The 27,479-nt window shown below is 39.0% G+C and overlaps 2 protein-coding genes across 4 annotated transcripts; both read left to right on the top strand.

The window, feature by feature from the left end:
* The first annotated feature begins 289 nt into the window (after positions 1 to 289).
* Positions 290 to 11,259, top strand: bace1 (beta-secretase 1). The gene is made up of 9 exons (XM_032590797.1): positions 290 to 1,179; positions 5,410 to 5,498; positions 5,919 to 6,135; positions 8,295 to 8,432; positions 8,514 to 8,648; positions 8,738 to 8,839; positions 8,998 to 9,147; positions 10,389 to 10,560; positions 11,021 to 11,259. Exons 1-9 carry the CDS (start codon positions 841 to 843, stop codon positions 11,257 to 11,259), a joined length of 1,581 nt encoding a protein of 526 aa, XP_032446688.1. The 5' UTR covers positions 290 to 840.
* Positions 11,260 to 13,340: 2,081 nt separating this feature from the next.
* On the top strand, positions 13,341 to 26,524 carry pcsk7 (proprotein convertase subtilisin/kexin type 7). Of its 3 annotated transcripts, none has more exons than XM_032590793.1 (17): positions 13,341 to 13,461; positions 14,200 to 14,501; positions 14,865 to 15,107; positions 15,253 to 15,387; positions 16,295 to 16,460; positions 16,591 to 16,681; positions 16,772 to 16,826; positions 17,017 to 17,155; positions 17,260 to 17,360; positions 19,043 to 19,210; positions 20,132 to 20,236; positions 20,328 to 20,454; positions 23,326 to 23,482; positions 23,610 to 23,704; positions 23,841 to 23,943; positions 24,044 to 24,161; positions 25,315 to 26,524. In XM_032590793.1, exons 2-17 carry the CDS (start codon positions 14,259 to 14,261, stop codon positions 25,603 to 25,605), a joined length of 2,337 nt encoding a protein of 778 aa, XP_032446684.1. In that variant the 5' UTR covers positions 13,341 to 13,461; positions 14,200 to 14,258; the 3' UTR covers positions 25,606 to 26,524. The 3 variants fall into 3 exon arrangements, with proteins under 3 accessions (XP_032446684.1, XP_032446685.1, XP_032446687.1); XM_032590794.1 differs by lacking the exon at positions 13,341 to 13,461 and adding an exon at positions 13,489 to 13,613; XM_032590796.1 differs by lacking the exon at positions 13,341 to 13,461 and adding an exon at positions 13,689 to 14,108.
* Positions 26,525 to 27,479: the final 955 nt, after the last annotated feature.

Here is a 27,479-nt window from a genome sequence, read left to right as displayed (position 1 = left end):
GTAAAAACACTGACAGTATCATACCAATGTCATTAACCAATATTTTCTTAAAGGCTGTTGCTCTGTGCATGCCACATCAGGTAAAACACTCAGGGATATAAATAAGTAGATAGTGCATAGTGGCATCCTTTGAAGCCGGCCATCAGTGCAAAAGCCTAGAATATGAAAGTTGTCTACTAAATAATTTTGATATACTACTGGTACTCTGTGAGAGAACAGCGAGGAGTTTATTTTAAAAAGTCCTCCAGGAAACAGTTTGGATTTGCAGTTTAACTTGGCATCATTGACGCCTGCCCCTTCGCAGATCTGAAGGATGCGACGGAGTAGATGGAGGCGGAGGAGGAGGAGGTGAAAGACTGGAAGGCGGAGAACAGCATGAACTGGACGGAAAATAGGGAGGATGCGGATTACGGTAGCCTACCGGTCAGCCTGCCTTCTGGTGATGCTTTCGGTGGTTTAGTACGAAGATGTTCGGGTAAAGAGACCCAGGCCTGCGGCTTGTCGTCACACGGAGCAAGAGCTGGTGATTTATGCGTCGCCTCAAATTGACACCGAGCAAGCCTGAGCTTTAATTGAGAGGACGATTTGATGTCTACCGTAGGGTTAGTGTGTAGTCTATTAGAATGACTGAATTAATTTAACACTAAAATCAGTGAAATAACATTGAACCTCGTGCCTTTTAGCGTTGTGGGTCAACTGCCATAATGGTTTTAGCCGTCGTTTTAGCATCATCCCCTCTTGACCCATTCTCCCGTGCTGCTTCGCTCTGGATGTCAAGCTGAAAGCTGCGCCGCAAAGTCAAAGCCAAACATCAGAAATAAAACTGAGCCGTGGTTAAACATGAAGGGGTCAAGGCTGCAGCCGCGCTGCTTGACGGCACTATTCATATGGACGACTCTGTGTCTGCACAGCAGCGGGCAACCCGCACCTGACTCCTCGGGCCTGCCTGGAGCCATCCGCGTGCCACTGCGGCAAGGCGCTCGCGCCGAGCAATCACCGCCGCTGCCACCTGCCGCCGAATCGAAACGGGGACGCGGCACCGCGAGCGAATCTCCTGCGCGCAGGCGGAGAGGAGCGGCAGAGGGCGGTGTCAGCTTTGTGGACATGATCGACAACCTGCGTGGGAAATCCGGTCAGGGATACTACGTGGAGATGGCTGTGGGCTCTCCTCCGCAGAAGGTAAAAAAAATGTCTGCTGCATGACCACTTATTGTCATATCACACATGTCACTAAATGTCATACAGGTGCACAACGATATAAATACATTTACCTATGGTTTGTAAAACACAACAACAAAACAAGCAAAAAGCATTGACTTTATTCGTTGTGACTTTTAGTGTGTGGACTGATCACTGTTAAGTTTTGTACAATACTGTATATTATGATATAATTCCAGGAATGTTTCTTTAGTTAATCATATTTAATAAAATAGTTTTTATTTGTCATAGTGATGGTTATAATAATAACATAAGATGTTGTATTAATGCTAATTATGTTTTAGCTGCGCAAAAAGCTTTAAAATAAATTAGTAAAATATAAATATAAATAAAATAAATTACTATAATAAATTATAGTATTAATCAATTATTCTCTTGATTATTCTGATGATTAATCGATAAAAAATGGCACATTCTACAGATTTTTTATTTAACCACTTAAGCTTATTTTATACAATATTAGAAACACATTAAACATGCAAAGAAGACAGAACAAAACAATTCAATTTCTTTTCAAGTATGTAAAAACAATTACCTGCCTCAAGTGCAAAGAACCTGCATCTAAAAGATATTCTAACATCAACATGTGAAACGCTCAGCCCTTTCTGTTTGATGTAACATCAATACATTGTAGGGCTAATCTGTTGATTATTTTTTTTGACTAATTGATTATTTGAAAAAGGTGCCTAATAGGATATTTTCTTAAAGAATCCAGGTCCCATCAGGAGTTCTGGGTTGGACATTGTTAAAATGTAAAATGTACATATTCTTTTTGTACAGTTTTGGCTTAGCTACTGCTCTGATTAAATTGTCCTTTCAGCAAATGGCCTTTTTGTGTCCGTATACTTTAATTAATGACAATTAGCAATTATTTCAACAACCCAATCATTAATATTAATCCAACTAATCGCTTCAGCCCTGGAAAAACTAAACTCTCCCTAATCGCTTGTTGCAATTTAAGATCATAAAGGGGAATTACTGCAAACTTACATCATTCTGCAACAAGCTTTAAAGTTGATTATTCTAATTTTATCGCAGCATTTTAAAAGTCCTTCAAATGTACCTTCTGATTGTCCACGTCTGTGGGTTGGCCCTGCCATGGCAGGTGGCCTGTGTGTGAAAGTATCTGAAAAGAGACAGACAGATAATGGGACCATTAATTCTGCAGAGCAAGGACTGCCAGCTGGGCGCAGCTGCAGTGCACAGGCTGGCACACAGAGGGTGACGGCAAAGGAAAGGAGAGTCAGACAAAGATGAGTCGCCTTAGGGAGGATAAAATGAATGAATGAAAGCTGAGGAAGGAAGAAAAGAAAATGAGCAAGAAGATCGAGGCGAAGAGCGGTAGAGATGAAAGAAGGAAAAAGGAAGTGGATGATGGGTGTAGGAAGAAAAAAATGTGACAGACGATTGATGTGGGGAGTCAGACTGGGTAGTCACTGGAGAGAAAGAAGCTAACTGTAGCGAGAGAGGCTGAGCAAGACAGAAGGCTTTAAAGTCCTCAGTGTAGGTGACACTCTGAAAGACTCAAAGCTTTCAGAAAATGTAGAAGACCGATCTGTGGGGTAAAAGTCCCAATTTTCAGGACATTTTTTAATCCAAATCTTTATAAACTTTTAACTTTCCATCAATTATTCACTTTAGAAGTCAAGAGGACGTTGCACTGCGTATGTGTGAGTAAAGAAAGCCTTATTTTACCACTTGAAAACAAAGACAACATGATTACAGGACTGAAATGTAAACCTATCTTTACCACCTCATGCTGTATTAGCAATTATTCTGATTAAAGTTTGTTCCCAAGAGAGGATAGACCGTTACCTTATCTTGAAAGAATACAAGCATTTTCAACTCCAACATCAACATTGGCAGACAGACTTTAAAACTCAAAAGAATAGAAGTGAGCACTTCGGCTGTAAAATATTCCTCCTTTTTATTATCTGCTAAAAATCTTGCTCTCGCTTACTTTGAGCAGTAGAATTGCTTTGAGAATGTAGTTTTCTTTTAGACAGTTTCTACAACTCTATACTGCCTTTGGCTTCTTTCCTTAACATGATTGAAAATAGCCAACTTTGAGTATTATTCCCCCAGCACCACCTTCCACACCAAAGAGTGTTGTTAGCACTCATGAATGCTCTCATTTTTTGTTCACTGACTGAAAAAATGTCAGATTTTGGAGCTTCAGACCAGCCAGTCAATCTCACCTGCTGATTTTCGTCAGCAGGTGATTTCTTTGTGCATCTCCACAAACAGACTTACTAAAGCTTCTCTTAAACCCCATATATTTTCTAGTAAAGTTAATTTTGAGACCATGTCATCTAGGCAAAATGTAATGGGGTTTTTTTACCCCTCCAGGGGGTCTTTTGTGGGCTCTAGTGTCCCTTATATGAAAGAACAATCCTCCTATATTGTTCAATTTTTGTACTGCTGGAGACTTTTAAATTATAAACAGGGTAGTGTAGGCATATGGGACTCAAGGAAAAGCCATGCCTTAACACCCATTATATTATGTGGTGTGAATATTCTTATTTGAAATTAAATGTCTCCAAAACCCAAAGATATGTGCATAGACGTTAGAAAGAAGTCCAGCACTTTTAATTCTCATTAAAGGTGAACTTGTCATTGACAAGAAGCTGAAATTTAGTGAACATTTGGATGAGGTCAATAAAAAATATAATCAAACACTTCACTTCCTCCACAAATTAATTAAATTTAGAGTGTGTAAAAAGTTGAAGACCATTTTATATAATTGAATAAAATTAATCATCGACAGATGATTAAAATTTGATCATCAACGGATCAAACTTTTGTCACCTGAATATCATTAGGAGAACATGATCAAACAAATTGTAAAAGTGGCCAGGGAAATTGCGAGTTACATTAACTGATTTAATAGAACCTTTTTTTAAAGAGTCATACAAAAGGCGGAAGACATTCTCCATTCTCCAAATCTGCCAATCATTGGTGAATTAAAGAGATTGAGGCAGCCCAAATCAAGAACCAATCAACAGATGAAAAAACTCTTCTATTAGCCTGGCCATTATTCAGATAAAGTTTAAAAATAACCAGGCCTGATCTTGTAATTAAGTCTATTTTATTGATATTTTATATTAATATTTCATAGACTTTATACTGTTTTGCCAATGTCATGTGATTGTTTCTGTGTTTTTTGGGGGTTTTTTCACTTTGCTGCAAGGAAAATCTCCCTAAGGGGACAATAATCAAGTAATGCTAATACACTGTGCATGTAACTAATTCTAAGAATAAGACGTTGTTGTAAGAGCAAGATGAAATATCCTCATAATGAGGAGTTGGGAGAGGGGTGAGGGGTGGCAAAAGCTAGAGGCGGGGGTGGCAAATATAAAGGCTGGAACAAAAAGGATCAGGAAGACAGGCCTTGGGGGGAGAGTGCAGGGAAAGGTCTCAGCGTGTCAGGATGCAGCCTTCAGTGTTGGTGTCCTGCTGAGCTCTAAATGTTGTGGTGAAAGAGACAGCTCTACCCTGGACAGTCAGCACATTTCTGTTCAAGAGATTAAAGACACAAAGTTCAGAATTAGGACAAACTCTGGTAATGTTTGAGGAGACAGTTTTATGCGGATTATGCTTGTGGATGGTACAGCGTGTCTAGGCGTGCGGGTGTGTGTGTGTGTGAGAAAGAGAAGAAGGTAGACAGCGTCAGGATTTATTCTAGGCTGTCAGGGCTGGCCCTTGAGACAATAGCACTTCTCTAGGTATTTTAAGAGCCAATCCATTATTGAGCAGCTTGCTTTAGCTCTGCGGCTGGCTCTCTGGGTGTTTCTGTGCTACTGTGCCTTTCCTCACTACCAACATCCTGCTCTTTTCTTTCAATCTGCAATTCCTGAAAGCGACCTGTGAAACATCCAGGCATGAATAAAGCAATGCCGTGTTGTATATTTTCTGCTTTGGCGAGCGTCTGTCTGTTTGCTCCATTCACACATTCGCTGACTGTTTTGACTGACGGCGCAAAATATGATACTCTCTTAGAGATGCAGAAGAGGAGGAAATGGCAGAGAGGGGGGGGGGAGTAGAATACGCAACTTGAGAGGCAGGGAGGGTTTGAGGGGGAGACGGAGATGGGACAGACAAGGACATCTGGGCCAGAGAGAAAGAACTGCCTGGCATTACAACAGAGTCCCTGCCCATTGCACAGTAACATGATTTCTCTGTTTTCTTTAGTTGAATATCCTGGTAGACACGGGAAGCAGCAACTTTGCTGTTGGGGCAGCCGCGCATCCCTTCCTGCGCAGATACTACCATCGTTCACTGTGAGTTGTCACTCAGTCGCTACTCACAGGACCTTGCAGAAAGTATTCACATCTCTTCACATTTTACCATCTTCCAGTCATACGCTTAATTTTATTTTACATAATAGACAAACACAAAGTGGTGCATAGATATTAACTTAAAAAAAGCAACAACCCAATTTTTAATATTTGGCTTGCATTTGTATTCAACCCCCTTTACTCTGACATCCCTAAATAAAATTCTTACATTTTGAAACCCTTTCCATTCCACTTTACAGTTATGTGCCACTTTGTGTTCCTTTTTCCACTTAAAGTCTCAATGAAATGTTTGTTATAATGTGGAAAACTTAGAGATGTTTGAATATTTTTGTAAGACTCTGTGAACAAGTAAACGCTTGTTTACAGAAATAATTGACTGTATTCTCTTGTGTTGGTGTACAGCTCTAGTTCATACCGAGACCTGGGCAGGAGTGTGTACGTTCCCTATACTCAGGGCCGCTGGGAGGGGGAGCTGGGCACCGACTTGGTCTCTGTGCCACACGGCCCCAATGCCACGCTGCGTGCCAACGTCGCCGCAATAACCCAGTCAGACCGCTTCTTCATCAACGGATCAAACTGGGAAGGAATCCTGGGGCTGGCCTATGCCGATATAGCTCGAGTGAGTTTTTACGACTTAATTTTATCAATGCCTGGGAAAAATTTCAGTTTCAAGCTGCGAGGGAGAAACTCTGTTGCTCACAGTTACATTAATTGAAACAAACCTGAAGTTAATTTCTTGGCAGTTGCGCTATTGTGGGTAATAAAAAATTAGCCCTTAGAGATTACTTAGCAAAGATTTGCATTGGCATTTAATCCAAGGAATAGAAGAAGGCATGCAAATTTCTAATTCTCTATTTTTAGCTGAACTGTCAAGTCAAAATTGGCTTCTAGGCAGCAGCAACTTGAAGAGTAATGTCAAATTACTAACATTTACATTTTTAGAATAACATCACCAGCCTACCTGAAGGTAAATATTACCTCTGGTGTTCCCAGTTTCATTAATAGTGTTTATCCATTTGTTCTCTGCTGGTTCTAATGAGCTGAATTGATGAAAATGTGTTTCACTGCTAATAACAATATTATTCATTAATATGTTCATACAATAACCCTTAGGATACCTCAGAACAGGACGATTCTGTGTTTTTCATGACCAGTTGGAGTCGTGCACAGATTATCCTGCCATCATTCAACCCTATCTATTCTGAGTCAAACTAACAATATAAATGGCTGTTTTATATCAAAAAGATGAATTATTTTCCCTGACTGCTGTATGCGTGCATGTCAACATGGGCCCAGCTAAAGCATTTCTTATACACATTCAGACCTGATAATGGAGAATGTTTGTCTCTTCTCACTTTTAATTTGTCTTCAATAGTCTCTTCTTTGCTTTAAATATAACACTAGAAACTAAAAGCACAACATCAATACAAATCTAATAAGAGCTTCCAGGTGGGTTTGCAGAGGAGTGAACCTATTGTTTAATGCATACTGTTCCTAACCTAATATATAAGTGTAGCAGAAGTCACAGCATAGATTTTGTCTTTAATTTACTCTTTTCTGTCAGCTAATATACTTAAAGACTTCATTAAAGAGGAACGCCAACCTTGCAATTCTTAAAATTTGGCCACAGCTACAAATGTTGTCCTAATGAGTCACTATTAATTCAGACGTTCAGACCCATTTAGCTTTCTGATGAGTGAAGCAGGAAACTATGTAAATGAGAGAAGCTTCTTTGGGAATTGACCCATAATGAACTACGGTTCTGGTGAGCAAAGACAGAGAGAGACTAATTAAGCAGTCTGCAACTTAAAAAAAGTTCATGCTGTAAATACTGTATGATGATAATAGCTGTGTGCTAATTGATGAATATTCTCACAACTTAAATATTTTTAAACTTGTGAATTAGAAATGAATGGACAAATTTTAATTTATGTTAGAGCTCTGAACTTGGTTCAGTAAGTTCAGGCTGGGGACTATAACTACAGCATCCTCTTCATGAGACTGTTTTACAACAACAGTGTCTTCATTTAGAGGCTTCTTCTGATCCACTGTAATACAGACTGCTACAGGAGATTCCTCCTGCCATCAGCCCCTACAACAACTCTTTCAAGAAAACTGTAAATATGCGTTACATTTAACTTTTCTTTGGCTTTAATAAAGTAGTTTTGAATCTTAATTTAATTGATTTAGTTTAAGCCCAGCACTCTCCCAGTTCTGTTAATGTGCTACCAAGGTGTTTATATTCTCAAGTTCAAATATTGTGTCATTAACTAGCATTGATAAATCTGACTTTAATAACAGCAAGGAAGAATTTCCTCAGAGGAAGAAATTGTACTCTGAATAGATTGATTCAATCCAACTGCAAATTACTAATCAGCTTCTGAAGCCAACAAATATTTTTTTGTGCACAGATACATTTCTGCATTTTGGGATTATAATCTGAGGGTTTCGTGTTGTATTTTTCAACGGTCAAAATACAAGTGTGAAACATGGTGGTGGTAGTATCATAGTATGAGCCTGTATTTGATCAAGGATTATGTACTGTTATTGATGAATCAGTAAATGAAAGATTAAACAAGTCCATAAAGAAAGAAAAATACCTTTTTCAGCTTTATTCATGAAAACTGAAAAATTTAATGATGTCACAAACTGGGAAGCTGGTCTGATCATTTTTCAGCTGGAGAGTCAAGAGGAGCTAAATGAAGAGCAATAAGAAGCTGATGTTTTTGTCTGTCAATCAGCTTTTCCAACAACAGCACTTCTCTCTCTGTCTTCCAGCCGGACGAGACGCTGGAGCCTTTCTTCGACTCTTTGGTTCGTCAGACCTCTGTCCCCAACCTCTTCTCCCTCCAGCTGTGCGGTGCAGGCTTCACCCAGAACCAGTCGCTGGGCAGCTCCACAGTTGGCGGCAGCATGGTGACTCACATACAAACGCAAACTGTGATGTTTTGTTTTTGTTAAGCGCTGGATTCATTTAGTTTTTCCTGCGTTTTTTAGATCATCGGTGGAGTGGACTCATCACTGTACGTCGGAGAGCTTTGGTACACTCCCATCCGCAGGGAGTGGTACTACGAGGTCATTATTGTTCGGATTGAGGTGAACGGACAGGATCTTAACATGGACTGTAAAGAGGTACAGTTTTATCAGAGATAAATAATTTGAAATGATCATTTTTCTTCTAAAAAGTCAGGTAACAAACATGCAACATGTATGCTCTGCAGTACAATTATGATAAGAGCATTGTGGACAGTGGAACCACCAACCTTCGACTTCCAAGGAAAGTCTTCCAGGCTGCAGTGAAGGCTATTGAAGCTGCCTCTTCAGTGAGTCCTTTGCATGTGATACATATGCTTGCAATCTTGATTTTCCTTTCATTATAGTTTGACTGAAATCTCTTTATAAAAATAAAATGACCCAAAATAGCTCAAATTCCTTATTTTTCTTTTTTTTCACTGGACAACAAATAAACATCTTTGTGCAGACGGAGCAGTTTCCCTCTGGGTTCTGGCTCGGGGAGCAGCTGGTTTGCTGGCAGGCTGGAACTACACCCTGGCACATCTTCCCAGTGATCTCCCTCTACCTGATGAGTGAAAACCGCAACCAGTCCTTCAGAATCTCCATCCTGCCCCAGGTAGCAGCGCTCTCGGGTTCTGGATGTGAATTTATTCACGCAGAACAGAAACCGACCGACCTTGTGTTGCTATCGATGTTACATGAAGATCAGTCCTGAGTAAATGATTTGAAACTGCCCAAGTTTGGCTCCTGGATTTAAGATTCAAGGAAAACATTTAACACCTCCTGTATTAAACATTGCTGTGTGTCTGCATTAAAGCAGAAACTTTATTCACATTAAGACTCTCAACACTTGAAGATTTTCTTTTATGGTAATCCTTTTAAATGAAGGCTTTTTCAAAAGCGCTTCTTGTGCGATCAGAAGCAATTGAAAGTTATTAAAACTCTTCAAAGTGGCTTGTTGTGGCCTCAGTAGTCAAATCTGTGGGTGGTTTGTGACCTTCGTGCTACAGCATGAAGCATCATAACGTTTCTATTGCAACTTCTGCCTCAGGTAAAATCCACACCTGAGATATACAAATAAACACATCAACTGATTGTGTGGTAGTTTAAAGAACAGAATCACAGTAATGTGCAGAAGTCATTTCCCTCTAGTGGACAGTTACGCCATTACATCTTTAGGTTTTTCTCCTCTGCTTCTTGTTCATCACAGTTTTAAATCTGAAAATTGTGTCTGAAATCGAAGCGAAACTATTTTTAACTGCCTGAAAGTTTCCAAAGTGTTCATTCACTTAAAAGAAATAGAATGTTGAGCTGAGGAAGACAGGAAAAAAAAAAAGTTCTCATCTCGTGGGAAACATAAAAATCTGTAAGCTGAGAGCGAAAAGATGATGTGGCATTACGATCCCACACCTCTATGATTGAGCTCATAACTTCGGGGAAGGCTCACAAGTGTTCCCTGTTTTCTCAATCTAGAAAACAGGAAGCAGTTTTTTAAGGATGACTGATCATCCTTAAAAAACTGAGAAAAATAGATTTCTAGGATGTAGAAAATAATTATTGGTAGAAAGAATTTTGTCATTACTTAGAAATGACTAAGTCCTTTAATCTAAAATGAAATCCTGGCTAATTTCATTGAAGTCATGATTTAACAAGAGAGCAGCTGACGTTTCACATCAGGTTAACAACAACCCTGTTGTTAAAAACAGCTTAGATAAATCCACATATGGTTTTGATGCAACTGATGATGTCTACAGAAACTACAGGGTTCTTTTTGGAAACTCACCACATATATCTTCATCTGAAGCCACGTTTGAATGTTTTCTTCTTTTTATTTGCTTATTGTTTCTGTCTGTGCAGCAATACCTGCGGCCGGTGGAGGATGTTGCCTCTGCCCAGGAGGACTGCTATAAGTTCGCCGTGTCTCAGTCCAGCACTGGGACAGTGATGGGAGCCGTCATCATGGAGGGCTTCTATGTTGTTTTTGACCGACAGAAGAAACGCATTGGATTCGCCGTGAGCACCTGCCATGGTGAGGAGGAGAGGACAGAGACATAATGAAGGACATCCTGTCTCTGTCTCTGATTCTTGAATGTATTATTTTGTTACTCTACAACAGCTCTCAGTGTGTTTTCACTGGGATGCTTTGAGATACTAGCACAAAGTAGTGCATAATAATGAGGTAAACTTTTGTTTTTGGGTATGTTTCGTCCAGCTTTTCATATCTAGACTGAAATGTGTGATATTTTTAGATGTTTATTTAGGAAAAAAAACATGCATTCTTTTTTTATAAACTTGAGTTGGTTTGTGACATGATATTCCGTTGAAACACATTGAAGATTACAGTTGAAAAATGAAAAAAAAAACATCAAAATGTTCAAGTGCTCTAAATGCTTTCGAAAAAGCTTTGCAGTTAGGATTATAAAGCATAAAACTAACAAAATTGAGTTGAAAGATTTTAATTCCATATGTTCATGTTCGTCGGTTCTCAGTGCACGACGAGTTTCGCACAGCGTCAGTGGAGGGCCCATTCCACGGCGTCGACCTGGAAGACTGCGGCTACAACATCCCGCAGACGGATGAGTCCACCCTGATGACCATCGCCTACATCATGGCGGGAATCTGCGCCCTCTTCATGCTGCCTCTGTGTCTCATGGTGTGCCAGTGGCGCTTCGCCCGCTGCCTCCACCCGCACGGGGACTTCGCAGACGACATATCACTCCTGAAATGAAGGGACGCGGGGCTGAGGTGGCTCCTTTCAAACTGACGGTGCTGTTCACAGAAAGCTTTGAAAAGATTCTTCAGGAATCACGGAGACGCACAGAGAGAGAACCTTGCTGCCATCGGGTTGTTTGTGAGAATAACAAGAGCCATCTTGAGCTTGAATCGGACAAGAGAAGGTGCTGCTGTCAGTGTCCACTATGTCTGTTTAAGCTTCTGTATCTATGCAGATCAGCATGATTTAAGGAACTGTTGGGAAAATGCAAAACAAACATGTAAAAAGAAAAAAAAAACATTGATGGATCAGCTGGTGAAGATAGGTTTCTTACCTCTGCAGTGCTTTGATTGGGTTATTTCATTGAAGAACAAACTGACCCTTTACAAACAAAACCTGGAAGTGTATTAAAGATGAGAAATCCTGTTGCAGCCGCCTTTGCATTGCCGTGATTTGAATATATGAACAGTTGGTCACGTGTGTGCTTCTGTAGCTCTTTTATTTATGGCTTTTGAGTGGATGGCATTAATTGTTGGAGCCTGCGTATTTGTTTGCACAGCTGTTCTGCTAACAAAGAGTTTATGGAAAGGTTTAAAGAAATAAAGAAGTCATAAAAAAAACAGCAGAATAATGCAAATGCCAGTGAATAATTCTGGAAAAAGCTAATGACGTACACATAAAGAGGCTATTTAACGAAATATAATGTCAAGCATTTATTGTATTGTATCTGTTTTTGGAGAATATGATCGGAGACAGATCGCACTAAATTTCAGATGTCATTTCTTTTCTTCTACTACTGATTAAAGCCTAAACGTATCTACTGTACATAACATTTGTGCATTCCAGATCGTCTATTTGCACTGACACAGATCACAGAGTGCTTATCCTCGCAAAACTATTGCTGCACCTATTTGATGATTTGCACATGTAAGCACACTACATGCTAACAATGAATGAAGAGGGCTTCTATCAGAGATACACACACAGCCTAATACGTTTTTAACTGGGACCATATCTGCTTTGAAAGGGAAACCAGCCCTAATTAAGTTATTTACTGGGAAACATGACATATGTCTATAAGGGACAGTTTGTGTTGTCTCCATAAAAGCTGTACATAGATTAACTCAGATCTGGATATTTATCTGTCAGGTGCTGGCAGCTTTGATGAACCAATAAAATACTTATTGTAACTGTAAAATGTCTCCTTTTTTACATCCTGGTCACATAATCGCTTTGAAAAAGTGTTAAAAGAATCCATCCTTTAATTTGACTACATAGATTAAAAAATATTGTTTTCATAAAATTGCTGGTGTCTCAAATGTTCAATTATCGGTAGGCTACCCACATTGATCATATTAATAATTAGAACTAAAGTTTTTTAAAATCATTATTTCTACTTCCCTCTTTTTGGTTGATCAAAGTATAATTAATTCATTTTCTATTCCCCCACACAAATTCAGGTGTATGTTCATTATTTACAGAATAATCTTAAAGATAATTTATTTCAGCTACTTAATATAATAACTGTGAGGTTATTGATTTATTTTTGTATGTTTTTGTAAGGTGGAAATTCATTTTACCCACTTGAGGGTGCAAGAGGTTAAGTAAAATCGGAAAACTCAGAGTTAGCTACACATCTGACAAGTCATCAGTGTTGCAGTGGGAATATTTCAAAACAGTGAATCAGCCGATTCAGTCAATTCAATAAAAAAAAAGAGGAAAATCTCAGGTTCAGACATATTATAGTTCTAAAAGTGAGTGTAATTGTGAATTAAATTAATTAAGATAAATTATTAACCAGAATTGATGTGATCAGCAGCAGTTTACATTTTACAAAGTGGTTGGGGGGTTTTAGCTGTTAATGACGCTAAACTCACATGATCGCTCTAGTAGATCGCCTGACCGCCCCCGGCAAAAACGCTTCCGCCTAGAATTAAAACAAAACAAAACAAAACAAAACAAAAAAACACTTCGCTTTCAAAATAACTTGTATTTTGCTTCTTTGCTTCTTGTACGAGAGTGCATCTACTTCCTCTGATCCATTCTATTACCTGCGGTGGCCCTGGGCCGTGCAAATGTCACGCACGATAATTGCGCAGTCTGTATGACGTAATACGTATTGAAGAGAGCTTGGATTACGGAAATGGAGTGTCAAGCTCGGCGATAGCGCTCTCAATATTAATTGTCAATCTCAAATAGAGCTCTTTCATTAGAACAGTAAGACATGCTTATATTTTACCATAGACTGTCGCCGATAATCACATGTTTAGCTCTGTTTTATTGAGAAACTTTCGTTTCAATCGTTAGCACGACAATGCTAACCTGCTAACACAGCTAAAACAAACAACTACGGTGCGGTGAAACTTGAGGTCTGCATTAGGTTGTACTGTTTTTTCTAACGAATTTATCTATTTGTCTTAATGTAAGTCAAGAAGTCAGTATAAACGTAGTGTCTTTGCAATTTACGAGATAATTAATTATATCAAAAAACGTCGCATAACTAGACTAGAAGCTAGATATGTGATAGACAGTAACAAACACAGGCATGTCATCAGAGCTAATGCCAATGTTTAGTTATAGCAGTCGTACTTTAAGCCATCTTATTGTAGCCTCGTTATGACAGAAATATTCCTTTAAAGGAAATATATAAGAAACCAAAGAATTTTCTCCCATTCACTATGTTAATATAAATGCAGACCTATTGTAAATGGAATACTATTTGTTTTTAAAGGTATTACTAATATTGTAGTGACAACTCTTTTCACTGTAGCGATTGTCTAAGGTTTGGTTTATAGCCACAGAGTTGCTCATCACAGGTTGGAACCCAGATAAAGTGATGCTGTGATTTGTGATACTTTCCCTCTGTATGTAGCACCCCGATGTTAAGCAACCAGACTGTCATTCTCAAATTGTCCTCACTAATAAAATCCTTTTGTCTTGCCTTGTCTTGTCTAGATCGCTGCTCTGATGAAGAGGACTTGCCTGGCGAACCAGTTGTTTCACCCTTCCTTGCCATGGCAGCGCCCTATTTTCCCACATTCCTTCTCCTCATTTTTTTGTCCTCTGTAGCCCTCTTGCTGCTCACCCTTCTGCCACCTGTCGCCCCATCCTTCCCTTCAACTGCCTCGTCTTTATCCTCGGCTTGGCCGTCATGTGGTCCAGGTCAGTCTTGGGCCGTCCGGATCCACCACAGCCTGCATCACCAGAATGAAGATGAGAGTGAGGCCTCAGTTCACCTGGATGTGATAGCTGACAGGGTACAGTAGTATTTCAGCATCTTTTATGACAGTTTGCACTTCAGTTTTAATTTGAACTCATAGATTTTCATCATTTTCAAAGATATTTAGATAGTACTGCTGAATTTATTTGCTGGAACTATTTTCTATGAAAATATCAAAAGAAAACTTAGTGACTTTGGTCCTTTTCTGTATTTACAAATTAAAAACAAGTGGATATTGTATCTCTGGCCACTATCTTTTTATTTTTAAAACAGGGCTTAGTTGTTTGGTTGTTTTTTTAATGCTTCCTATTTGCTCTATTTATTATTGTAAAAGCTCAATTCAGTATTTTGTAAGTTTGCTGATTTTACTACAACAACAACGCCAATATTTTCTTTGTAGGTAGCAAAAGAGGCAGGACTTCAGAACCGGGGTCAGATTGGAGAACTTGAAGGCCACTATTTGCTTTGCTCATCACAACCTCACACTGGATCTTTGGGAGGCATCTGGAAAAGGAGCATCCAACCGAGTGATGTTCTAGCAACACATCCTCATGTCCTGTGGTACTCCAAGGAGAGAGTGCTCAGTCGCTCAAAGAGGTCATTGGCCTTCAACGACCCCAACTATCATAAACAGTGGCACTTGGTAAGAACACATAGCACACATCTGTCTGCCTCCATACAGTTTACCGGTACAAGCTTTGCTATCATACACATCTGCACCTTGACATCTTGCTATTTTTTATTTTTCCTGGCTTTCATTAACAGAGTTTTTCTTCCTGCCTTTACAGCACAATTATAAGAACAGAGACATGGATATCAACGTGACGGGAGTGTGGGAGCACAACATTACAGGCCAGGGGGTCACTGTTGTTGTTGTAGATGATGGTGTGGAACACACCCACAAAGACATTCAGCTCAACTATGTAAGTCGGAATTTAGTGTTGATAGTGGAACACATATTGTGAGCAAAGCTGTTTTCACTTTGCAGTAAATCAAAGTTTTGAAGAAAAACTTGAGGTTTTATAGCATGTAGACTGTGTGCGTGCTACAACAAACAGGGCTGAACAGAATGAAGAAACAGACAGAGAAAAAATATATATCTACAAGGGAATATTTTTGTTCCAAAAAATGACAGCTAAGGTCTGAGGAGTTATGCAGTGCCTTGCAGAAGTTTTCATACTCTTAAAGTTGTGCATTTTATGTTACAATTTTATACTCACTGCAAGTGTACTTTGCTGGCCTTGTTTTAAAAGTAGAATGGATATGTAGTGCCACATTATGTAATAAAATCTGGCTTCCAAATGTAACAAAACTGCATTAAAGTCACATTATGTAATAACTGATGTAAAATGTAATAAAATTAATTTTGCAATAGTTTATGCCAGATAGCAGGACATGAAAAATTAAACTTTCTGAAGAGATGAGAGTGTGGACATTCTGGGAAATCCCATTCTATTGTAAATATGACAGATCACTGGATAAAAGATATTTCTGATCGCTAATTTTTGAAAGTTAATATAATTTTTGGGCTGAAAATAAGAAGTTTTAGCATTTACATTAAACAACTTAAAATATTTCTCTATTATTCCGAGATGTATGAAAATAGTTCTTCTCTTTTCAAAGGAGAAAAAAAAAATTACATAATGGGGAAGAAACTATTATTGTTATCATTTTGAAGCCAGATTTTATTACATTATTTCATAATGCGACCTTCCAAAGTAAAAGCAAACTTAACCACTTTCTAGTTGAACTTGTCCTATTAGATGCTAAACTAGAACAAAGCTTGTAAAGGTTTGATGCCCATATGATAGATTTTTGTGTTCCTGCTAGAGTCCAGAGGGGAGTTACGACTTAAACTCCAATGACCCCGACCCCATGCCTCACCCAGACCCCCACAGCGACAACCACCATGGGACTCGATGTGCTGGGGAGATCGCAGCCGTTCCCAACAACAACTTCTGTGCTGTGGGTGTGGCCTATGGCAGCAAGGTGGCAGGTATGACACACCCAGTCTTTAACATTTTTCAATACGTTTTTATTCCGACAGTCTTTTACTAAGAGGCACCAGTTTTTACAAAAATCTGTTCTGATCTGAAATCACCGACATTCTTGTTTGGTTTTTGTAGGTATCAGAGTCCTTGATGGGCCCCTTACTGACAGCTTAGAGGCCATTGCCTTTAACAAGCATTACCAAATAAATGACATCTACAGTTGCAGGTAACTGTAGATGTCATAATAACAATTCTCTGTTATTTATCATTATGTTTTAATGTGCTGGATGCTAATAAAAACCGTTTCTTCTTGTAGTTGGGGACCAGATGATGACGGGCACACTGTGGATGGACCTCATCCCCTGGGCAAGGTTAGCCTTCTTGCAGCTCTCCTTTTGTCCAGCAGGTGGCAGCAGACTGCAACAGATCTGTGTATCATACTCTGCAGCAGTTTCACTAGATTGATGTTTTTTTTCCCTTGCTCTAAAGTTGGATACATATGTTAAAAACATTAAATCAGCTTTTTATTTGTTTATTTATTTTTTGTTATTTTGTCACCAGGCTGCACTGCAGCACGGGGTGATTGCAGGCCGAAGAGGCTTCGGGAGCATCTTTGTAGTTGCCAGCGGTAACGGGGGTCAGTACGAAGACAACTGCAACTATGATGGCTACGCCAACTCCATCTACACCATCACGATAGGTAAGAAACAGAGATTGTTAGGAGTGTGGCGATGTGTGTATCTGCAACTGTGTGCAACACACGAAGGTAGTCATTATACTCCAGTGTTGTTGGGGGTTTTTTAGGAGCAGTTGATGAGGAAGGCAAGAAGCCATTCTACGCAGAGGATTGTGCATCCATGCTGGCTGTCACTTTCAGCAGCGGGGGGCCCAAATCAAGGAGCATCGTAAGTAACTGGAGCGAGCTTAGTGCTGTTCTTGTTACAGAACACTTTAAGCAGGTTTACATGATGAGTTTGTCTCACCCAGCAACACTCGCAATGTTCACACTCATACAATGATATGCAGAACGATTCCAACTGCAGGCTATTAAGCCACAGTTCAGTAGATGGATTCGTTTTAGAAACGAAGAAGGTCTGAAGGAAAACTTGTAAGAATATTACTCCAGTACTAATGATTTCTCTGTTTAACTTGTCTAATAGTTAATTTCAGATATTCTTTGTTTCTCTTTTTAACTTCCAAAGCTGTACATAGTAGGTTGTGGTCAGCTTTATAGATACACAACCACCTTTAAAAAAAGTATGATTTTAATAATACTAAAATTTCCATAAAGCTGTTTCTGCAGTTTAATGTCCTTTAACTGAGATCTCTGGGAGTGTCGGGGTGACTGAAGGTTTCTACGGCTGAATGGAGCATACAGCTGCCCTGCCTATATTTTCCACTCATTGCTGAGCAGCTGACTGAAAAAAGGTCTGCTACATTTATTCCCTCTCTAGCAAGAAAAAAATATTTGGCTCTTTGGAAATATTTCCAGTCCCAAAAACCAGGGGTCCTCATGTGGTGGAAACTGAAGAAGTGCCACAAATAATTGCTATTATTAATTACCTTTAACATGTTTGCTAGGTAACCATCTGCAGCTGCAAGCAGATTAGAGCAGGACAGATGAACCAAAAGTAGGAAAGTCAAGTTAAAAGCTACTTCAAAACATAACTGGTGATTATTCTGTTGTTTGTTCAATTTTATTGTGTAATTGCCATGAGATTGTCATACCAGCCCAAGTCTATATGTAATAATATTAAATCAAGGGAACCAGTTGAAATATGATGCACTGTCGCTTTAAGTATCTTTGTTAGCTCTAAAATAATGGAAACATTTGGGTAAACTCCTCCACATCAGGAAATGCAGCGACTTCATTCATCTGAAAATGCTGGCTGAAGATGACAGGAGTTGAGATCCACTGAAACCTCTTGACATCTGTTTGCTGAAGTTTGAGTCTGTCACCATGGTAACCTGTTTTGTTGCGAGGATGTCATCACTTGTGGGAAACTGAGATTAGCCAGGACCTAACCACCGATCCACCCCTGACCGCATTACCCTCACATGCTAAGTGGCTTCACAAACGGCCAACTGTTTGCTTCTCCTAAACATTCAATAATGAACTGGGATGATTACAGAGCAGCAGTGGTGGTGTGTGGATCAACAAAAGTGGGTGTAGAAATAAACTTGATATTTATATGCTGTTTAACTGAGGAAGTCAGAATTTGAGTTTAATACTTCAGGTATTAAATATGGGTTCGCCGTTTTATTTTTACAGCTGCACCAGTGTTCACTTTCAAGCTCTTTGTTCTTCTTATTAAGCTCCATATGGCCTCACATTCCCCCCAATCAACACTGTTAACTAAACACAAACAGCACTGAACTCTGACCACCTGCTGTCAGTTTATATCATCAAGATGGTGCAATGATGTAGGTGCTACTTTATGCACCAATCCCTCCGTCTACATGGTTTTAGATCTTTTTGTGCTCTGAAGGGGTTACGTGTGCTGTTGTATTTTCCAGTAATTTCATCATTTGTATGGATCACACCTCTCTGAAACGTTATAAATATACCAGCTGTGTCGTTCTGCAGGTGACATCTGATTGGTCGATGCAAAAGGGGAGCGGCTGCACGGAGGGCCACACCGGTACATCTGCTGCGGCCCCACTGGCAGCAGGGATGGTGGCCCTCATGCTGCAGGTGCGGCCCTGCCTGAGCTGGAGGGATGTTCAGCATATCGTCGCCTTCACTGCCACACAGGTAGTGCAGGAAAACCCTCAGTAGTGTTAAAGGTTTTAAAATGAAAGGCAGCAAAAAATAAAATTTGATTTCATGTGGCTTCACTGTTACCAAAGTTTTTTCTCACTGTTATATTGTTTGGTCTGTTAGGTTTACTGTACAGGTGTAGATAGACAAAAATCGTATTGTTAATGAAAATCAAGTCTGCTTTCCTCTCGTAATTGCCTGTTTTGTTGTCGACATTTTCAACAGAACCTCCTTCTAACCAAAACATCACAGTATTGAAATAGAAATTGAAATGCAAAATATTTTTAAACAATCACAGTTCTAATAATGTTGCAGAGTCTGGGCATCCTTAAAAAGTCTGAAATTCATGTATCTAAAAATAAGGCCTTAAATTCTCTTAGATTTAAGGTCTTGTTCACTTAAAAAAAAAAAAAAAAACTCTAGTAACAGTCAGCAGCACTCTTTAAGTTATGTACACATCTATACTTCTAATTTTGAAGTGGACATAAAGACAAAAAAGTGGTAGAGGCTTCAGGTATAGGCAAGTTATCAGCCAGCCTCACACTGAGCCTGACAAGGTTACTTAAGGAACTGCTTCCTTCAAATTAAGAGTCTGAAACATAGACAAGATGTCAAGTTTAAAGCATTCACCTTGTCATCTAATTCCAGATCAGATGAGAGGAAATATTTAAGTGCTCTAAAATTTCTTTTTATTTGTTTTACATAACATATTTTTTGTCTTAGAGTTGCTAATTTACACAATAGCTGAGAGTAAATGTGGTGATAGTCTGCCTCTGCCTTGTGGTAACAATATTTTTCAATCTTCATGTGTGCATTTCTATTTTTTAAAACCAGACATTTGAACTTTAGTTTAACTGGATGGACAGGACCATGAAGGTAAACTTGTGTGGATGTTTTCTTTGTGTTTCCTAACAGTGCGACATGGCTGCTGACTGGGGAGTGAACGGAGCCGGTTTTCATCACAGCCACCAGCATGGCTTTGGCCTTCTGAACGCATGGAGACTAGTTAATGCTGCCAAGGTACATACACACTGTAAATTCACTTTTTTTTTTTTTCTTCAAATATTTTGCCACCAGAAGTCAGCCTCAATATTCCTTCGTTGTGTCTCAGGTGTGGGAGTCGGTGCCTTTTCTCGTGTCCTATCAGAGCTCGGTCATAAAGGAGGACGTTTCCGTTCCCGTTTCCACTTCCACTTCCACTTCCACTCATCAGAAAGTATTAATCCGCACCTGGAATGGTAGGGTTTTTATTTTTTCCCCTTCTCTCTTGCTCTTTGTCGCTGCCTCAGCTCTATGAAGGACAGTTGCTTGTCGAGTTTAAACATAGCTCTCCATAACAGAGCCATCCCTCCCTCCCTGCATGCCTGCTGCTCAGGCTGCCTGTCCTTATTAGGTAATGTTCGGCAGTTTGTAAGTTTTGCTTTTGTTATTCCCCCCCCCTCTTTTTTTAAATTTGATTCCTTTTTGAATTTCTCCCCAAATCTCCTTTTTTTTACATAAAATCTCTGTAGATCCTCTTCCACTCTCAAACCTTTCCACTCTGAGTCTCTCATATTCAGAGCCCTCTGCATATAATCCCTCTAACACTTTTTTTTTCCACAACTGGTTGTTGAAATGACCTCATTTAAGTAGAAACATTTCCCTCTTCCTCAGCCTGATCCTGTCCTCCCTCAGATTTTATCGTCCTTCTTTTATCGCCTCATTGCAGTTAATCACACGACCACAGACTGGTTTGTGTACATTTGGTCTCATGCAACAATGTTTTTGTGAAAAAGCTGCTGGTTTTTACAGAGCAAACTCTCAAAGAATGTGAGGAATTATTTTCTCAACTCACTTTAACTCATGTTGTTCTGTGAACCCGTCGTCATTCTGTTTTGGTTGAATTCCCTGATGAGCTCTTTGTAACGTAGTGTGGTTGGATCTGCTTTTGACACTGTTCTGTGTTTTGGCAGCCTTGCTGACTGATTCATTGCCCATTAGGCCGGTCATATGTTCTGCTTCCTTCATGAACAGCTTTCCAATGGACATTTTAAAGCAAGGTTTACTCATTACTTAGAGTTGATTCTTATGCCTGGAAAGAGCAATTATTAGAATTAGAGTGCTGGAAATATTGCTTCCAAATGGAATATGAAGCACAAAATATTTAAACAAAAAACAAATAAAACAGCCCGTCTCTCCTGGCCACTCCGCAAAACGGGACAGACAAGACAGCATGAATTTTGAGATGATTGTGTGTTGGATTGGACAATTTGAAACAAATATAAAAGTTGAAAACAAAAACTGGGCTGGTTAAGGTGAGGAAGAAGGTAAAGAAATGTCTGCTGCATCATTAGATCATCTCCATAACAACCATTGGACACTTTCTCCCCATGCCAATTAGTTGCTTAGATTGAAATAAGATGATTTATCGTCCATTAATTACTGATTAAATTGAAGTTTCTCTTCAAGACTTGGCAAAAAATTACAAATAAATCTTAAAATGCACAAAATACTTTTAAGTTTTATGATATGTAATTTTTTAAAACATACACACAAAGCAGATTCAAATGCATTTATTTGTATGAACACCATTTTTAAAAGCCATATAACTCCATAAGTTTCTGAAGCTAGAAAAATAACCTTTCCTGTCCGTCCATCTGGAGAGTGAAGGTTCTTAAACTCGACTGGGATTTGAACTAGAACTGTGTGCTTTGCTCAGATGAGACTGAGGTTGAGCCTTTCTGCAACAAGCAGTCATGGTGATTTTGAAGTGAAATGAAGGATGAATATGTGAAAAAGCTCCATCGTAAGGAAACATTGTTATTTAGTTAGGTTTAACTTTCCTCTTTCAGTCCCTTTGCAATTCTCCCTGCCCTGGGGATATGTGTATCTCTGCATGGTCACGATGCACTGGCGCTTATTAATAATCAGACCGAAGGAAATGATGGGAAATTACCAGGCAGCCTCTCTGAGCGGATGGACTGTGGTCAGAGGACTCAGTGATAAGTGCTTCAAAGACAGATAACAGAGGAGAAATCTAGAGTGAGTTGGAGAACTGCAACAGGGTTTGTCACCTTATTAGAGAGTTACAGATGTGTTTCAATTACACTAATGAAGGGGTAATAAATAACACTGACATGACGCATATAAAGCATTTAGAAAAATTGAGGTCTAATGTGTCTAATTATTTTAGTATGAGTGCAGCTGTATTTTTGTAAAAGTGGGTGTCTACAGGTTTTGTATGTACTCTTTGAACATTTTCTCATTTGTCACAACTACAAACTTTAAAGGGGTGGTATTATGTATTTTCCAGGCATATAGTGCCATTTTATAACACAATCAAGCAAGTTGTTACAAAAATGCTATATATGTACTGTATATATATATACTGTATATACAGTACATATATATGTAAAAAAAAAAAAAACCTGAAGAGAAATTTGAATTTGTAATATGATGCCTTGACATAGGGCCTCTGTCGCTTTAAGACGCTAGCACTCCCTCTTCAGCAAGTCATCACAACAATGCTTCTCATTATGCCGTTTACAACGCTGGACTGAGAAGTAGAGTCAATATGCAGTTCCACAAGATGTTTAGTAATTGCTGCTGCCGCCAGTCTGTTGGAGCTGAGCTTTATTATGGGTTGCACCATCAAATGGATGTCCTGAGAGATTTAAGAATTTTTCAACATGCATGAAAGAATCAAAGCAACACTCCAAGTATGTTTTTGATGAGAAAATAACATTAAAACGTTATATAATCCCAAAACGTTGATGTTATATTATACTCTTCTATAATGTATTTCGGTGGGATTTTATGTGATAGACCAACACAAAGTAGTGAATTCAGTAGTGGATATTGTTGAGGGAATGAATATTTTTGCATATCACATTTTCCTGTAAGCTGTGTATAATCTGCCTTTTGTCTCAAGTTTGTGTTCAATTGCATAAAATCCTTACATTTGTAGTTTGTAAAGTGACAATTCTTCGTGTCTGAATACTTTTGCAATCCACTGTACATTTTTCCCAAATATAATGAAGATCATATTATTTTTATACATCTTTTGCTGTGCCCTAAAGACACTTAATTGAACTTGCACATTACCCTTTCTGCTGTCTTCTCTCATGTAGTCTCTGCAGCCGACCTGAAACCGTCTGGGATGCAAACGCTCGAGCATGTGGCTGTTACCGTGACAATAACCCATCCCTGCCGTGGGAATATGGAGATCGTGTTGGAATGTCCCAGTGGCATGAGCTCTGTCATCGGGGCTCGCAGGCCCATCGACAGGTAACGGCGCGTCTTTCTTCATGTCTATTTAAGGCCTTTAGCTCTCGCTGTGGAAGGAGCAGAGTGATATTTGGGTGGATGTAAAGGCGGGTAGGGTAAGTTTTTTTTTTTTTTTGTTTTCACACAGAGATCCTTCTGGCTACCAGGACTGGACTTTCTCCACCGTGCGCTGCTGGGGAGAGAGAGCTGAAGGCCAATACACCCTCAGGATTTCTGACAGTAGTAAGTTAGCAGGGAAGACACACACATGCACACACTTCTCCGGTCAGCTTAATATACTGTTGGTCTGGGTTTTATGAGGCTTCTTGTGAATCCAGGTTTTAGTTCTCCCTGACCCGTTTATGTGTTTCTGCACAAGATAAAAAGTCTGATCAGTGCGCCGCGGTGGGAGTGCTGAAACAGTGGAAGCTCACACTCTACGGTTCATCTATGACTTCCAGCGAAGTGAAGGAGAGGCAAAAGTAAGACCAGTTTTTCTGCCGGTTTGCCGTCGGTGTCTAAAGTCCGACTGGGATGCGATGATTATGAGCGCTTAATTGTTTCCCGTTTGCTGGTCTGCAGGCTGGTGGAGGAAGCCATGAGTGGCAAAAATCTGGACAGCAGCTTCTCCCTGCCCTGTCCTCCAGGCTTAGACATCCCCCCTGAGGTCGTTAACCCCTTCACCTCCAACAACCTGAAGGTAAATGCAGCTTTCATGCTCACACTCTCACACCTACCAAAGGTTTACCGTATCTTTGATTAATTCAGTTCTGTCTGAAGACAATTTGCAAGAAAAATTTCTTGAAATGAGAACAAAAAAGTGATGCCCAGTTTTGTTTGAGCATATATAAGTTGCAGTCAATCCCATTCGGTATAGAAAAGTATGGATTGTAATTTTTCAGCTTTCCATGTCTAGAAATGTATGAAAAAAAATCAAATAATGTGGAAAAATATTTTTTCTTACTTTGTTCTGCACTTCCTTTCTACTTCTACACTGCTTTCCTCACTTCTAGACTGCCTCCCTTCCTTCCTTTATTTCCTTTGCTCCTTCCTTCCGAACAATTGATTGTTTATGCAGATTACATATTGAAAGGCTCTCTGCACGAACTTTAATATTTCTGATTATGAAACTAACATAAGGAGTCAAAAACTCTGTAAGCTGTTTTTTATTGAAGAATGTGTAGGAACCAAGTGTCCATACACTTGCTTCTGCAGAGTTGTAGAAAATCAGACCTTAGCTTGGTTGAAGGACATTTTTTGTTTTTGCTGGAAATGTTACAAAAAACGTCAGAGATTCTTGTTTTAATTTCAATCCCAGCTATGACATGCTGTAATTACCTGCTGACACTACAGCTCACAAACTAATAATGTTCAGAGCACTGCATCTCTTCTCTCTTTTTTTGACATTGTCAGACATTCTGTCTCAACACAGTTATAATCTTCCAACATTCATTGAGTTGACAGAATTGTGTGTAGCTACAGCTTTCTATTCACTGTTGTCTTGCTCTACATTTGTAAACAATTATTACTGTTTTTCCATCAGTGAGGGCAGCAGTAACATATCCCTTGATGTCTGGAATGGAGTAAATTTGAGTTAAATGAAATATGTTCCAGATGACGAGTTGAACCATTGTAAACAATAGGGTTTATTTGTTAAGAGAAGAAATGTCTCCACTTTCCCCCTTTTTCTTTAAGTTTATTTCCAGATGCAGGAAACACAGTCAGTCTAATTGGCTACAGTTGGCCAGTCTTTACCTTTTCACTGGATTCCTAATAATAAAACTCAATTGAGTAAAATAATAACTTGGTACTTAATCCGTGGTAACATGTCTTCTCTTTTTTTCCCCATCTAGTTCCTGCTTCTGCTCGGATGCTTCGCTCTCTTCTGGTCCGTCTACTACATCTTGGACGTCACGCTCGGTCAGGTGAACCTCAGAGGCCTCCTGTGTCTGCCGAGGAGGCGGAGTGGTCTCAAAACCAGCCACATTAGCAAAGGCAGAGGAGTGGAGGAGGCGAACAAGTATCGAGACGAATACATCGCAGAGTACAGGGACCAGGAGGACCAGGACTCAGGGGTGGAACTGCAGGCTGTGCTGGACTCTGAGGTCAAAGTTCCCATCATCAGGGAACAGCTGGAGACGTAACAGTGAGCCTAAACGTTTCCCCTTTCTCAGGCATTTTTTCTGCTCTGATTGCACTCACCTCCAACAACGGTGATGGTACTTAAAGACCGAGCTGCAGATAAATTAAAAAGTAGGTCTCTTACTCTTTCTCTTTTACCATGGTTACACCCCTCCCCCAAAAACAAAGTGGCCTTGAATGTGCTTGGGCTGTGATTTTACGTCTTCGTTTGTGCACTTCTTCCTAAACACATCACCTGACCAGGAAAATAGGATGTTAAACCTCTTGTAGCTTCTAAAGCTTTCTTTAAAATTGGGATTTATGAACTGTGGGTGGCTTATTGGGACTTAACCACCCAGTTTAATGGTACAGGTACATGTTGGGTTGTGAAATTTGCCCCCAAAGGAGAAATTAGATTTTCAGATTGAGGCCAAAATGCCAGTGGAGTAAATTAGAGAAAGGTTGTGTGCAATATTTAAGGGAATGTAAGTTGTGTAGGTGTGGGTGTGTGTCTGTGTGTGAGATGGGAGTATTTGTAATATCCAGAATCTTCCTTTGAAGTGTTGCTATAATGTGACTTTTTGCAGGGGTAATCTTATGTTTTGTTTTTTATATCTCTGAGCTATTTCTTCCCGTTTGTAAATCTGTTGTTTTTTAAAAAAAATCTGTAGCTAAGTAAGCAAAATCTGATTAAAACTTGAAGTGGGATTTTTCAAGCTTTGGATTTGCTATATGTATTTTTTTATAAACTGTAATATATCAACGATTTGTGCCTGCTGAACACATTTGCTGTATATGGACTGCATAATAGGATTTTTACAAGTTTTAAAGAATGTATTAAAAGCTGCAGGTGTTTTTATATAACTGAACAAATTTTTTGGAGTGTTGCTGTGCAAGTCACAGCTTGTTTAAATTAAAATAAAAAAAGCTTGGTGGAGTTAATATTGCTTTCTTTTATTATTTAGCTTTAAATCCATTTCAATACAGCAGTTCCATAAACAATGTTATTTAAATATAGGATACATATTTTTGAGTAATAAATAAAGGGTGGGGTCAGATTTTCATTCAAAAGGTTCCTTGTTGCCAGCGATTCTATAACATGTTATAGGACGTGTGAAAGGGCTTACACTATGATTTAAGTATTTTCCTCTTCTGAATATGAGTATAGAAAAATACTTTGGGGATATCCGGATTTTATTTCCTTTGTGTTAAATATGTGACTTTTCAGAAATTAGCTGGTTTTACAAGATTTTTTTTACTACGTTTGCCTGAGACGTTTCTCCATCTACCATGTGATGTTTTATTGTCAAAACTATCGCAGAAATAGTGCAGGCTTTCACCGATAGAAGAGCGAACCAAGGATTTTCACCAAAAGCACATTTGAAAAACTGAGTTGTTCTACTCCTTGTCTCTTTTATTTATTGACTAGTTTTAAATGGTTTCACTAGTTTAGACAAATCTTAGAAATATTTTTTAATGTAATCATAAAATTGATTCTAACCCTTAAATGCTTTGTTACTTTTACGAATCAATCATGATCAACAAAATTTGACTTCTGTGACAAATTTACAAAAAAAACACCCTTTGTCAAAGTGATAAAATGACATGACGAGCACGCAAAAAAGTATGTACTGGTCACAGGACCAAAATAAAAATATTTAAAATAAAAATCATAAAATAAGTGAATGCAGAAATTTAGTAGATACATATTTGACTACAATTACAATAGTCTGTATGGATAGATGATGATAAAATAATAGATAAACGCATGAAACCCAGACCTGGCATTTTCTTGTACAGCAAGACACTAAACATGCATTAAACTCAAACAACTTGTATAAGAGTTTATAAACAAAAACAAACTTAATCCTACAGTTTATTTAAGTAGACATTTATA

This window comes from Xiphophorus hellerii, chromosome 18 (assembly GCF_003331165.1).
Source record: "Xiphophorus hellerii strain 12219 chromosome 18, Xiphophorus_hellerii-4.1, whole genome shotgun sequence".
Lineage (NCBI taxonomy): Eukaryota > Metazoa > Chordata > Actinopteri > Cyprinodontiformes > Poeciliidae > Xiphophorus > Xiphophorus hellerii.
This window is presented reverse-complemented; position numbering and strand designations above follow the sequence as displayed.